A 14,747-nucleotide genomic window follows, 5' to 3' on the forward strand; every position below is an offset into this window, starting at 1 on the left:
GGCATCAGGCCGCGCCGTCTCCCCCGGCCGGGCCAATAGGACGGCTCCCGTCTGGCCTGAGGCTCCGCCCACCTCCTTCCCCCGAGAGCGAGGGCTCGGGACGGGGGACTTGGCGGGCTCGGGGCACCATGCAGCAGCCCGAAGCCGGGAGCATCAACTGCGGGCGGGGCTGGTACCTGTCCGCCCGCCAGCCGGATGGGGAGCAGGAGGAGGCCGCCCCTTTGCTGCCCCCAGCGCCGCCGGGCAGTGTGTGTGAGGGGGGGCTGAGCGGGGGGGGGGGAGGACAGATGGGGGGAGAGGGGCTGTGGCTGGAGCTGAGGGAGGGGAGCTGGGCGGGAGGCCTCAGAGTGGGGAGGGCAGAGAGAGGCGCCAGGCACTAGGGGAGACGACTCGGAGAGGAGCTAGGATGTAGGGGGCAGACTTTTTATCCCAGGACTGGTCCTCCCCCCGTTCATCCCCCACGCAGGTTTTCTAGCTTGAGGTTTGGGGGGCTACTGGGGATGGGAGGATATAGACCAGGGGTCTCCAACCTTTTTAAGCACAAGATCACTTTTTGAATTTAAGTCACTTCAGGATCTACCTCAAACCCAAATACCCCTGCCCCACCCCTTTGCGAAAACCCTGCCCTCCTCACTCTGGGAAGATGGGATACAGAGGAGGGAGTCAGAGTGACATCAGCACCCCTGGCCTCTGTCTCCCCCAACCTGCGCAACAAGCAGGAGGCTCCCAGAGGGCAGCTCTGAGGGTCTGGACAGGAGCAGCAGGGCAGTGTGGGGAGGGTAGCTGAAGTGCTGGCACTTGATAGCCTCCCAGCCAAACCAGTCAGGATCACCTATCAGAGGCTCCAAGATCTACTGGTAGATCCCGATCTACTGGTTGGTGAACACTGATATAGACCATTCTCCAAGCCTCATCTTTTTTACTTGATCCTTCCATCCCAAGATAGTAGATTAGGGCCAGTCGTGGTGGGGTGAGTTGTTTGTGATGTGAAGCAATTGTTCGTTTGACTGGGATCACCAAACTCCTTAAGCCAGCAGGGGCAAGTAGCCCTGATGATAATGTGGGGGGACATGGGTGCGAATTGCTGAGCTGACATTTTTTGTTGCTGTTTTTATTAGTATTATTGTGGCGTGGTGCCCTAGAAGGCAAATAAGAGGACAGTCTCCATCCCAACAGGAGAGAAATAGGCAGGGTCAGACAAATGATATGTGATGTGGTCATTGAGTAGGAATACTGGAGGATTTGTTTTTGAAAGGCTTCAAAGTGTACTTTGAGGATATTTTAAAGAATGGAGAACACAAAGGATAACTTATAAAATAATATCTGGAGAAGGTGGTAGAAAAATGACAAGGATATAAAGTGGGGCATATAGCAAAGATATCAAGTGAAGTAAGAAGAAATGAGCATAGATGCAGGCATACAGAATAGTGCAGGTCTTTAAGGTGAGGACACTTTTTTCTGAGAAGTTTGATACTTTATTGAAAGCATTCAACTCTCCCTAGTGTTGCCTGTTCCTTTACCTTCCTCCTGCCTACCAATAGGTATCAAAGCTGCCTTTAACAAACAGCGTTAACCACATTCATTCTAATCTAAATCACTGTAGTTTGGAGAACTACTATATTTGGGGTCTATTACCAAGCTGTACTTTTTTTTAAAGTTTTGCTTTTAGGGTTTTATTAGGGTCTGCTCATGGAGAGAGGTAGAAGTGGCTGAAATTTCTTTGGTCTCCCCAAAATAAAACAAAACAAAACAAAACCCTCACACTAATTGTATTTGTTTTTTGTATTTTCAGAGAGCTCCGAATCATGCATCTTCAGGTGTTTCCTTTGGTTTCTCAGTATTTAATTTAATGAATGCAATCATGGGAAGCGGAATACTTGGCTTATCATATGCTATGGCCAACACAGGGATCATTGGATTTAGGTAAGTTTTTAGTAGGGATGTTAGATATCAAGTAATAGAATAGTGAATTCTTATCTGTTAGCCCCTGTCCACGGGAGGGGTCCGAGCTCCTTGTGGACAGAGAGTGCTCTGTCTTCCACAGAGCAGCCTCTGCCAATGGCAAGCCTGGGAGATGCAGAACAACTTATGTCTGCGGAAAGCTCAGACCCCCCGCAGACAGGGGCTGCTTCGCGACAGCCTCCCTTTACCCCTTCCCTCCCCCCACTGCCTCTGATAGAGGCAGCAGCACTGGGGAAACAGGGAAAAGCTGCACTGTGGAGCCAGTGTTAGGGGGAACCGGCTTTTAAACTGTCTCCCTCCCAGCACCAGCTCCTGCTTCCCCCCGCCGTGCTGCCTCTGATACAGAAAGGGTGTGTGTGCAAGTAGTCGACAGATTAACCAATGTGCCTAGACTTATCAGTTAATCGTCTAGTTGACAACTCATTGGCATCCCTAGTTTTTAGTTTCATATACTAAAATTATCTTTTATTGTGCATAATCTGTTTTCTTAAAAAGTGGGGAGCAAGAATTGAACTGAGTTTTTTGTTTTTGTTTTTTTTGGTATGAAAAAATATTACACTGTACGAGGATTGGTTGGCTTGGATTTTTGGCATTAAGGCTGTGGACCCTTTCACTTCTAGGTTATTCATACAAATCTGACCTGTGAAGGTACTGACCAGAAGTCATGTTATATTACCACTAATTTGTTGGAATCAATCCAGTTCCTAGTGGATAGATGTTTATTTCACAGAATCATTATTTCATTTAGCTACTGAATTGGGATGCCCAGGATAGGGCCGATGCCTATCTACTGATCAGTGTGGCGAAGCCTGTATTTCTGGTCTTTGGTCTGTACTTATTCTGTGGGTAAATGGAAACTGAAATACCATTCATTCTGACACCTTCTGTAAGGACTAAGTTTACTTTAATATATGTAGAGAGACTTGTGGTAAAATTGCAGTTCCTAGTGGTTATGTTCCAATTGTGGTTATAAAATTGTTGACATGCAGTTCTTTTGCCTACATAAAATACAGGACTATGTAGCACTTTAAAGACTAACAAGATGGTTTATTAGATGAAGAGCTTTCGTGGGCCAGACCCACTTCCTCAGATCAAATAGTGGAAGAAAATAGTCACAACCATATACAAGCAGTCACCAACTTACGCGGATCCGACTTATGTCGGATCTGCAGTTACGAACGCGGCTTTTCTCGCCCCGGAGGACACGGACTGCGGGACCTCGTGGTCCCGCTGCCCGTGTACTCCGGGGCGAGAAAAGCTGCTCTGCGTCTCCCTGGTCTGCAGACCAGGAAGACGCGGAGCAAAGCCGCGGAGGGGCTCGGGCAGCGGAGCAGCCCGCGCCTGGCCTGCCCCCCTGCCGGCTTCTCCGCGGCTTTGCAAAGCTTTGCAAAGGCTTTGCAAAGCCTCGGGGGAAGCCGGCAGCGGAGCAGCCCAGACGCGCCGCGGCTGTCCCGCTGCCGGTGTCCTCAGTGGCTTTGCTCCCCGTCTCCCTGGTCTGCTGGAGACCAGCAGACCAGGGAGACAGGGAGCAAAGCCGCGGAGGACCCAGGCGGCGGACCGCGGTGCATCTCGGTCCGCCGCCCGCGTCTTCCTGGTCTCCTGGGGGGGGGGGGGGGGGCGCAGCTAGTATGCCCCCCTCCCCCCCAGCAGACTAGGCTTTTCTCCAGACGCCTGTGGCAGAGCAGCTGGGGCGCTGCCGGTTGGTCCCGCAGCGCCGCTCTGGGCGCTACTGGACCAACCCGGCAGCACCCCAGCTGCTCTGCCCCAGGCGTCCTGATTCAGCCGCTGCTGGTCAGTTTCAGCAGCGGCTGAATCAGGACACCTGGGGCAGAGCAGCTGGGGTGCTGCTGCGTTGGTCCAGTAGCGCCCGAGCGGCGCTACTGGAGCAACCCAGCAGCACCCAAGCTGCTCTGCCCCAGGCGTCCCCAAGTCAGCTGCTGCTGAAACTGACCAGTGCTGACTACAGGAAGCCTGAGGCAGAGTTGCTCTGCCCCGGGCTTCCTGGAATAGCCGCTGATCAGGTTCAGCAGCAGCTGACTTGGGGACGCTTGGGGTTCTTAAGTTGATTCTGTATGTAAGTCGGAACTGGCGGTCAGTTTCAGCAGCGGCTGAATCTGGACGCCAGTTCCGACTTACATACAGATTCAACTTAAGAACAAACCTACAGTCCCTATCTTGTACGTAACCCGGGGACTGCCTGTATACCAAAGGGTACAATTAAAAAAATGAACACATATGAAAAGGACAAATCAAATTTCAGAACAGAAGGGCGATGCCGGGGGCGGGGGGGCAGTTGGTTATTTTCTTCCACTATTTGATCTGAGGAAGTTGGTCTGGCCCACGAAAGCTCATCATCTAATAAACCATCTTGTTAGTCTTTAAAGTGCTACAGAGTCCTGTATTTTGTTTCAGCTACACCAGACTAACACGGCTACATTTCTATCACTATTTTGCCTACATAATCTGTGATGACTTGAAGTCTAGCACATAAAAATGTGAAGTGTAGTGGAACATAGCAAACAGCAGATAAGTCAGTGACCATATGAACTTTGGTCAGCAGATGTGAGCCATAAAATGAGGAAGTTCTGTCTCATGATGATTTTTTCTTGTGCAATAATAAATCAGCTTTAAAAAGAGAACATGTATTTACTTTAAGAAATTCCTTATACTTGAACATTTTATATTTTAGTATCTTGCTGCTGATTGTTGCCAGCCTTGCTTCTTATTCTGTATTTCTGCTGCTCAGTTTGTGCATTCAGACTGGTAAGTGAAAATAATATGTGTAGAACAATAGTCTATAGTTTCTCATATCTATATTTCAAAGGTGTGACCTTCTAATTTTTTGAATTAATAGTATCTAAATATGCTATATCTTTCACTAGTGCTGTAAGATTTTGAAAAGGCCAAATAAAGATTTGTCTTATTTTGTTATATAACTCATCCATTAGTGTGAATTTGAAGCATTGTCCTACTTCTGAAACTTTGTGACTGAAACTTTTTTGCAACTGGAGGTGTGCACAGAATGATTTCTGAACTCCAGTAATTTTGCAGAGATGTAGGAAAAATGGCAAATATCTGGTTTACCTCCATCCCTTGGCCCCCTTATCCTGCCTGTATTCCAAGGGTGCCAGTTCTATCCCTTGGGAGGCTGGTGGTGGCTGACCTCCAGGATGGGTGGGACTCCAACCCTCAGCCATCACTAGCTTCGTGCTCAGTTATCACCAGCATCCCAAAGCCCTACCTTCAAAGGATGCCAGCTCCATCTCTCCAGAAGTAGGCAGGGCTTGAATACTCAACCCCGGGCTCTGGGGTTTTCATACCTTTTGGATTCAAAGACTGTTTTCATACCTTCTGGATTCAGGCATTGTATTTATTTACATATATGCACTCCAAGATACTGCTTCTTTCTTTGAAGTTATAAGAGTAGCAGCAAGCCCTAAATTAGCACCTTCACTTTCACTTTAATAGATACCTTTTTAGTCCTGGTACATTGATTTGACCATTATCCTTTCCCTTGCTTTTTATATACCTTTTCTATTTTAGAGATCATCTAATACTACTTGATTGTGATGTGACTTCTGATCCTAGACCCTTAGTATTAACAGGAATGTTTGCTTTGGAGTCTTTATTCTGTACAATATCTAATCTGTTACCACCTACTGATTTAACTCATGCGTTTTTAAAACTCTGGTTGAAACCTTAAGATGCCAGTTCCTTAAATTCTATTACATGGAGGTGTTCTGGTATAACATGGCCTCTGTCTCTATCATCCATCTTGTCATTACCACACCATCTGCTTTCCTCACTTTAAGGGTGGTTTCATGCTAGCAGAAAGCTTTGTTTTCCATAGCTAGCTTTGGTCACTCAGCTGACTATTTCTTGATTCCATGTGGAAGCTGCTGTTTCCATTTTCATCTACTGATTAATCTCCTGTATGCACACTTAAAAAAATCAGTATAGATTAGGGATACTTTCATATAAGGTACAATGGCTGCTTGATGCTTCTGGACTAGATGGTGGCTACCTTTTTCTCTCTAATGGCCTGCAGTACCACAATCTTTTAATATAGAATATTTATCATTTCTCATAGAAGGTATCCATGCAGTGAATAAGGCACTGCAGACATAGGTTCTATTCCCAATATTGTGGTAGACAGAGACATCCCTAAGGGGTGGATCTATTAACGGACATTCTCTGTCCTAGTAAGGAGGAGAGGAAGGAAAATAATAAAACACAGGTAGCATCTAATGAGAAAAAGCCAAATGAAAAATATTACAATTCAGTTAATTCATATAATATCACTTTTTACCTGTCATCTGCCAAGTTTTTAAAGTGCCTATATACTAGTGCTAGGAGTCTAAATAATAAGATGGATGAACTAGAACACCTCATATTGAATACGGATATTGATATTATAGGCATCACAGAAACATTGTGGAATGAGAATAATCACTGGGACGTAGTAATACCAAGGCACAAAATATGTTGGAAGGACAGAACAGGTCGTGCTGGAAGAAAGCGTAAAATCAAATGAAGTAAAAAAAATCTTAAATGAACCAAACTGTATCTTAAAATCTTCATGGATAGTAATTGTGTGCTTTAATACAAATGTAACAGTAGGAATATATTATTGACCATTTGGTCAGGTTGGTGATAGTGAAATGCTCAGGAAAATTAGAGAGGTTATTAACATAAAAAATTCAGTGGGAAATTGCAACTATCCCCATATTGACTGGATAGGTGTCACTTCAGGACAGGATGCAGGTATAAAGTTTCCTAAACCTTAAATGACTGCTTCTTGAAGCTGCTAGTTCTGGAACCCAGAGAGGGAGAGGTAATTCTAGATTTAGTTCTAAGTAGAGGACAGGATGTGTTCCAAGAGGTTAATATAATTGGACGCTTGGTAATAGTGACCATAATATAAAATTAATATTCTGTGGCAGGAAAAACACTGTAGCACCCCAACACTGTACCATTTAATTTCAGAATGGGGAACTATACAAAAATGAGAGATTTGGCACTGTACTTTTTAATTTCTGTGTAACTGAAGTGAAATCCCTGCAAGCTGCATGGAAAATTTTTAAAGACCCTATAATAGAGGCTCAACTTAAATGTATACCCCAAATGGGAGAAAAAAAAACACCCAAAAAAGTACCACCATGGCTAAACAACAAAAGAATCAATGAGAGGCTAAAAGGTATCCTTTAAAAAGCATCAGTTGAATCCTAGTGAGGAAAATAGTAGCATAATTTCCGCCAAATGAAATATAAAAATATAATTAGGAAGGCCAGAAAACGTTTGAAGAACAGCTAGCCAAAGACTCAAAAAGTAATAGTAATTTTAAGTGCCTCCGAAGCCGGAAAGCTGCTAAACAATCAGTGGGGTCACTGGACAATTGAGATGCTCATGGAGCATTTTAGGATGAAAAAGCCATTGCAGAGAAACTAAATGAATTCTTTGCATCTGTTTTCAGAGCTGATTAGGGAAGGCAGATCTCAAACTTAAGCCATTCTTTTTAGGTGACAAATCTGAGGAACTGTCCCAGATTGAGGTGTCATTAGAAGAGGTTTTTGAACAAATTGATAAACTAAACAGTCATGTCGCCAGGAAGACCAGAGGACATTTACATTTGAGTTCCTTCAAAACACTTGGGTGAAATTCCAGAACTACCATAGTCTGTAACCCAGTGTTTCTCAGCCAGTGGTACGAGTACCCTTGGGGTACTCGAGAGAAGTCTGGGGGGGTATGTCAACACATCTGAAATTTGGATAAAACTGAATTTTTGTTTTAAGTTTTACAGCGCTTTATTATTTTTGTACTTTTTACACCCAAACATTTCATCGCCTACCTGGCTACGATTAAGTTGTTTAAACAAATGTGTTGCAATGGTAGAAAAAAAATTGTCCGAAAACTATAGATACTGGGGGTACTTATAATTTTTTTTTTAAAGAGATACTTTGTAAAAAAAAAGTTGAGAGACACTGCTGTAACCTATCCTTTGAATCAGCTTCTCTATGAAATGACTGGAAGATAGCTAATATGATATCAGTTTTTAAAAAGTTTTCTAGCGGTGATCCCATCAATTACAGGCTGGTTAGCTTGACTTCAGTACCAAACTATAGTAAAGAATAGTATTGTCAGGCATATAGATTAGCATAATTTGTTGGGAAAGGGTTAACATGGTGTTTCTAAAAGGAAATCATGCCTCACCTATCAACTAGAATTTTTTTAGGAGGTCAGCAAACATGTGGATAATAGTGTACATTGATTTACAGAAAGACTTTGACAGGGCCCTCACCAAAGGCTCTTAATTAAAGTTAGCTGCCCTGGCATAAGTGGGAAGGTTCTCTCATGGACTAGTAACTGGTTAAAAGATAGGAAGCAGAGAGTAGGAATAAATGGTCAGTTTTCAGACTGGAGAAGGGTCACTGGTGGTTTCCCCACATGTTTTTTCTGGACTAGTCCTATTAACACATTTCAAAATGATCTTGGAAAAGGGATAAAACACAAAATGGCAATTTGTAGATAATACAAAACTACTCAAGATAGTTAAATCACAGATAGACTGTGAAGAGGTACAAAAGGATCATGCAAAACTGGGTGACTAGGCAACAGAATGGCAGATGAAATTTCAAGTTGATAAATGGTGCACATTGGAAAGCCTAATCCCAACTGTGCATATCAAGCGCTGGGGTCTAAATTAGCTGTTACCACTGAAGAAAGAGACCTTGGAGTCATTGTGGATATTTCTCTGAAAATATCCACTGAATGTGCAGCTGCAGGCAACAAAGTAAACAGAATGTTGGGAATCATTAAGAAAGGGATAGATAAAACAGAATATATCTGATTTTGGGGAAGATATTTAATCTCTTCACATCTGTAAAATGGGATTAAAAACATAGCATATTCATATTGTATACCTCCTAAATCAGGGTTTTTCAAACTTTGGGTCATGGCTTGTCAGGTTAAGCTGTTAGTGGGCCATGATATATTTGTTTATCTGAGTGTCCACAGGCATCACCTCTCTCAGAACCTGGTGACCACAGGTTGCTGTTCCCAGCCAAATGTGTTACAGGCCACTGCGGTAAGTGGTGGCCTGTAACACTTCCCTCAGCTTCATTTGTCTGGGAACGGCAAAGTGTTGCAGGCCACCACTTACCGCAGCTCACATTTGGCTGGGAATAGTGAGCTACAGCCGCCAAGAGCTGAGAGAGACAATGCCGTCAGGTGCTCAGGTAACCAAAGCATCTTGCGTCCTGCCAGAGGTTTACCTGACAAGCCTTGACCCAAAGTTTGAAAACTCCTGTCCTAAATAGTGGTGGTTTCACGTTGATTTTATTTATAGTCTTCGTAGACAACTTAGTGCAAATGAAAGTAAAAGGACAGGGTAAAGGGGAGAAATGGAAAAAAAGCTATTTTACAGCAAAGGAACTTTTCACTTGGTTTAAGCTCTCAAAGTTAACGCTCTTTATATTCTAGGTATCTAAGACATTATCCATAAGGTAATGATCTTCTGGGAAGTATTATTTTATATACTAATAACTTACAAGTATGAGGAGGCAATGACCGTAAAGTGATTGGATCAATTTTTTTCACATGCTTTGAAAGAACACCTTTCCAAATAATAATTACTCTTCAGTTAGCTCATTACCAGGCTAAACTAGAACCACAAGTATTCAGTGAAGTACTGCTGCATAAAACTGTATTAAAATTCCTGAATTGAAACTTATAGGCTTTTAATGTTTTTAGATGATGGCACTTAATATAGTTTTGGTCAATGATTCCTGTAAAAACCATGATAATTCTGTTTTCAGAACATTGCTGGACTTCAGTTGCAACCTAGTACGGCTGAAAGTCCACAAGTTTGATTTACTATGTCTGTCTCTGTGTGACGTATATTGTTCTTTATACATGAGGTATTCTTCAAAACAGGACATTGAATGTTAAAGATGCAGCCAATCAGCATTTGTCAACAAACCTACAAGAATGAGCTAATGTGTGACTGAGGTTGGGTAAGAAGGAATTGCAGTGGTTAATTCTAAAGAATGAGTTAGGGTTATACTTTTATGGTACCTTGAAAATATTTATAAACTGTCCATTGAGGTGACACCAAGTCACCATGAAAAATGAGTGTAAAAAGAAAAGCCATGTAGCTATTTGCAGAGGAAGCTTCTCTATTAGTTCCATTTTAAAGTAACACTGATATATTAAGCACAAATGTTAGTCATAGTGTTATTGGAGATGTGCTTCTAATCTTTTTTTAATTACACAAATACTACGGATCTGTAACAGTGACTGACTCTAATTACAAATAGCGGTCAAATGGCTTAGCAGATAAACATTGTTGTGTATGCCCAAGCTGTGTGTTGAGCTGTTCAGTCTTCAGTTATATCAGTTCATTAGTGCTTGCTATTAATTAGCACAGTTGGCTATATCTCACTAACGGAACTGGAATTATTTTGCAGGAACAGAAGGTTAAGATTACTGATGGCACTATTGTGAGCTGTTGCTGCTACGTTTTTATATGTCAGGTGTGCAGCCATCAGTGCTGCTGGTATAGTAATTGACAGTTTCACCTCAAAGGATTCAACTGGGTTTCCATTGTGTTACAATGTGTTTCAGAAATCATGATTTTGCTAAGTTACCATGTCTTTTTAAACCAAGTCTATTTTGCTTTCTAAATCTAAAAAGTTTTGAAAAATTGAGAGTAATTGCCCCACTATTTAGAGGACTGAAATTCTAGTGTAAATACAGAGTTACTCCAGGTTTATACTGACATAATACAGCAGACTCTGGCCCATTTTGGTTTTGCACAAGGTATTGATGATGGCACTAGTCAGGAATGTGGACTTGCAAAAGGCCTACAAGATGATTAAGTTCTGTGTTATTTATCTGTGCTCCAGTAATTATTACTGTGTGTGCAACTTTGCAGACAAATAACTGACTCTTTCTTGAGGAGTTTAGTCTGAAGCACCAGTCCTGCAACCTGATTGATGCCAACTAATACTTTCTCCCATGTGATATTGATTGTGTTGACTTCAGAGGATTTTGGCTTGTGGGGGTTATCCTGACAGATCATCTTGCAGGAGTAGGGCCAAAATAAGTTGTGACATGGGAAGAGATGGTAAAGCACACTACAAAGGGTCTAAGTCAGAAGAAAGAGTATAAGAATTTATGAAAATAAAATCATGTGTTTAAGACCGATTTGCCAGCTAAAATACTTACACCAGTTTGAATATCAGCCATGTCCTGCATTAATGTGGACCAGAAGAAAGGGTTAGCATTTTTTAGCATAATTTACATGTGGACTGACCAACAATTTTCCATTCTGAATGATCTCTTTTTAAGTTACTAGCATATATATAAATTGGAAATCTTGGATTACTTATTATGGTGGTTTAGGCCAGGGGATTACTTTTTGAAGCTGAGCATGAGTGCATGTTACATTATATGTAAAGATCTGTAGCGAGCGTTTTTTAGGGCCTGACCTTGCAAAGTATCGTGCATCTTTAGCTCTTCCTGGAACCAGTGGGAGCGGGAGGTATTCACGCTTACAGAAGTGGCACTGGGGCTTGTGTTTCTTGAAAGATTTATGAGACTGAAATTAAATAACTTGTTTAATGAATATTGTTCAGAAATGTTTAGTCTCAGTATAATCTGCAAGAATCTTAAGGAGTATGTGATGTTATCCATGTATTTGTAATCATGATTAATGTAAAACTACTGCAGTATAAATTTCTATTGAGCATACAGGTAATTGTGTGTATATCAATTGTTATATCCCAAAGCTTTATTATAAATGAGAATTAAAAATACAGTTTTAGTTTTGTCAGTGTAAGTAACGCACCCAAATATTCATAAGTGAATATGAAGTTGGAAATACTTTTGTTTTCAACAGCTGTCACTTCGTATGAAGACCTTGGCCTCTTTGCATTTGGATCCCCTGGGAAGGTAACTTCTGTTTATATTACCCATGTCTGTTTTATTTTGTAGTTCTGATAAATAGTTTAATCGCATCATTCCTATTTAAGAAATGGCTGTGTAGCATAACAAAATCCTAACATTGTACAAATCATATGGGGTCTTTTTAATAATACTTCCCAGTTTTCCATTCTAAACTATGTAGGCCAAAAGTTTAATTAGCCTTAAAATAGATAACTTTAATTTATGGTGGTGTATTCTGTTTAAATACAAATCTTGAAGGAAAATGTTGTGACTTTCCAGTCCCTATATTAGTTTGATACAGATAGTATTTACTACAGCAGTGGTTTTCAAACTTTGTGTCATGACCCAGTATAGGGTCATGGAATGTCAGGCACTGGGTCTTATTGCTGCAGGGTGATCAGGTGATCAGTGGGGGTGCTAAGGCAGTCTACCTGCCTGTCCTGGCATAGCAGACTACGTTGTGTCCCAGGCATCAGCAGCAGGCCTGGCTGTTAGGTGGGGGTGAGGAGAGAGAGTGCACAGAGCTCTTAGTACTGCCCCTGCCCTGAACACTAAGGCTGGGAACCTGCTGCTGGCTGTTTCCGGGCTGCAGCATGATCTGGGTGCCAGGAGAGGCTGGAAGCCTGCCTTAGCACACCTACTGCACTTCTGTCCTGGAGCTACTCAAGGTAAGCCCCTCCTGCCCCAGCCTTGACACCCCCTCCCAAAAAAAAGCCAGAACGCCCTCCTACATGCTCTCCTCCTCAACCCACACTCAAGTCAGATTATGTTGGGTTGCAGGCATCAACAGTTTTCTTCAAATCAGACATGGGGGGAGGCAGAGTTTGAAAACCACTGTTAGTATGTTAGTTTGTGCTACCACATAGTCAGCCCAGTACTCCATTTCGCATGGTTTTTATAGGACACTAAAATTCTGCACAGTATTACCACAGTCTGTTTACAGATGCCTCAGAATGAGTCACTGTGGTCCTTCAACTCTGAGAACTTTTGGAATGTCTACACAGCACACCCCTTTGGCAGTGAGTCTCAGAGCCGTGGTCAGCTGACTCAAGCTTGCAAGCCTGTTAAAAATAGTAGTGTAGATGTTTGGGCTTGGGCTAGAGCCCAGGCTCCAAGACCCTCACTCAGTTTGAGTCTGAGCCCAAATGTCTCTACATAGGGCCCTATCAAATTCATAGTCCATTTTTATCAATTTTTAAAGCCAGAAGGTTTTTAAAATTGGCCAGTTTCATATTTTCAGTTGTTTACATCTGAAATATAAGTGTTGTAACTGTGGAAGTCCCACAAAAAGAACCCGACTGTTAGTCTGATCCCCACCCATCACCGCATGCACTGTCCTCGCCAGTTCAGCAAGGGTTTTTATCTAGGAACCTCTTGGCTGAGGCATTTCCAGCAGCAGGGAGATATTGGACCCACCTCTGCATATCTCCTCCAGCTGCAGGAACCTCTGGGGCTGGAGTTTCTTGCAGCAGGGAGAGATACTCTGGGGTGGATCTGATTTTCTCCCCACCCCCTCTTACCCCTTCCCCCCCCCCCCCCCCAGCAAGAGCAGCTATGCAAGAAAAGGACAAGTGCACTCCTTCCTGAGCCCAGCTGAAACTTGCAGTTAGGAGCCCCCTGTCTCGGGTCCCACTTAGTAGAAGAGGGAAGATAAGATTTCATGGAGAAGGGCTTATTTCACTGTCCGTGACACATTTTTCACAGATGTGAATAAGGATGTTAAAATGCAGTTATCAGGTTAATCGTATAGTCGATAGGACTGCTCTGTAGAACTGCAGCGGGGGTAACTCCAGGAGCCAGCTTGAGCTGGAACGAGCAGTCCCGGCTCATGCCAGCTCCTGAAGCCACCCATGCTGCAGTTCTGCACTTTAAATGTAATAAGAGCTGCCAGGTTCTTACTACATTTACATGCAGAGGCACAGCAATCAGAGTAAGCTGGGGCTACTAGGTCCTATCTGCTCTGGCACCAGCCCCTGTTTGTGGCGGCACCCTGGAGACGGTGCTATGGGGTACCAGCTTTTAAGCCGGCTCTCCCCAGCACTGACTCCTGTTTCGCTTATAGGGGGGAGGAGGGGTGTGACTGTAGAATACTTCCTCCTGTTCCTCAGGGAGTGGCTGCCAACTAGGTACTTCCTCTTTAGTTCCCTTTTGTTTTCAGCTTCATTTCTTTAAACAGGCCCAACTTGCTCCTTCCCAACTGAACTATTACTTCATTTGGTTTTGTCGATCTCTAGCTCTCTTCCAGGTGCGGCATATAAGCTTAATTGACCTCTCTGTCCTAACTTACTCTGCATTTTGGGGATGAATACCCTGTCACAGTAGGGAAAGAATGGTAGTGGATCTCCTTTTTGAGAGGGAAGTCTATTGGACATCACACGTTCTCCATTATCATTCTTATGGTCTGTGTTTTAGGTTGTGTGAGAACTACCAAACAGAGTTAATACAAGTTTGCCTTTTAAAACAATTTCTTTGAAGAAGGAAGAAAAAAAAAAAAAAGCACAAGGCAGAAGTCTTTTCTGCTTTACTGGCCAGATTCTGATCTCTGATTCAGTTGGTGTAAATGAGATTAACATCTGGCCCATTAGGCGTGTGCAGCCTGGTCTGCTGATGGGATGGAGGGCGGGAGTAGTTGCCCCAAAACCTGGCGATTCAAAGTGTCCCCTGGCTCCCAGTCACCACACCTACTTTGGCAGTGCATTCCGAGCATTGTGGAGAGCTGGCTGCTCCTGACCCCGCCTCTTTCGCCTGAGGCCTCACCCCTTTCAGGATTTTTGTGCTGGAGCCTCCCACCTTGCCCAGGAGCCTGCGGAGGCTGTTGGTTCCCTTGTGTACAACTTCCA

At 43.3% G+C, this 14,747-nt stretch overlaps 1 protein-coding gene across 4 annotated transcripts in view; it reads left to right on the forward strand.

Moving 5' to 3' along the window:
- The first annotated feature begins 37 nt into the window (after positions 1-37).
- SLC38A6 (solute carrier family 38 member 6) overlaps positions 38-14,747 on the forward strand; it is a 58,577-nt gene continuing 43,867 nt past the window's right edge. For 2 of the 4 annotated variants that reach the window (XM_075926359.1, XM_075926360.1), the window contains exons 1-4: positions 39-248; positions 1,793-1,923; positions 4,652-4,725; positions 11,861-11,913. In XM_075926359.1, coding sequence (XP_075782474.1) covers positions 129-248; positions 1,793-1,923; positions 4,652-4,725; positions 11,861-11,913 — 378 coding nt within the window. In that variant the 5' untranslated portion in view covers positions 39-128. Of the gene's footprint in view, positions 249-1,792; positions 1,924-4,651; positions 4,726-11,860; positions 11,914-14,747 lie in introns of all 4 variants that reach the window. The other 2 variants (XM_075926361.1, XM_075926358.1) reach the window with 2 other exon arrangements.

The sequence above is a fragment of the Pelodiscus sinensis genome, chromosome 4 (genome assembly GCF_049634645.1).
Source record: "Pelodiscus sinensis isolate JC-2024 chromosome 4, ASM4963464v1, whole genome shotgun sequence".
NCBI classification, from domain to species: domain Eukaryota; kingdom Metazoa; phylum Chordata; order Testudines; family Trionychidae; genus Pelodiscus; species Pelodiscus sinensis.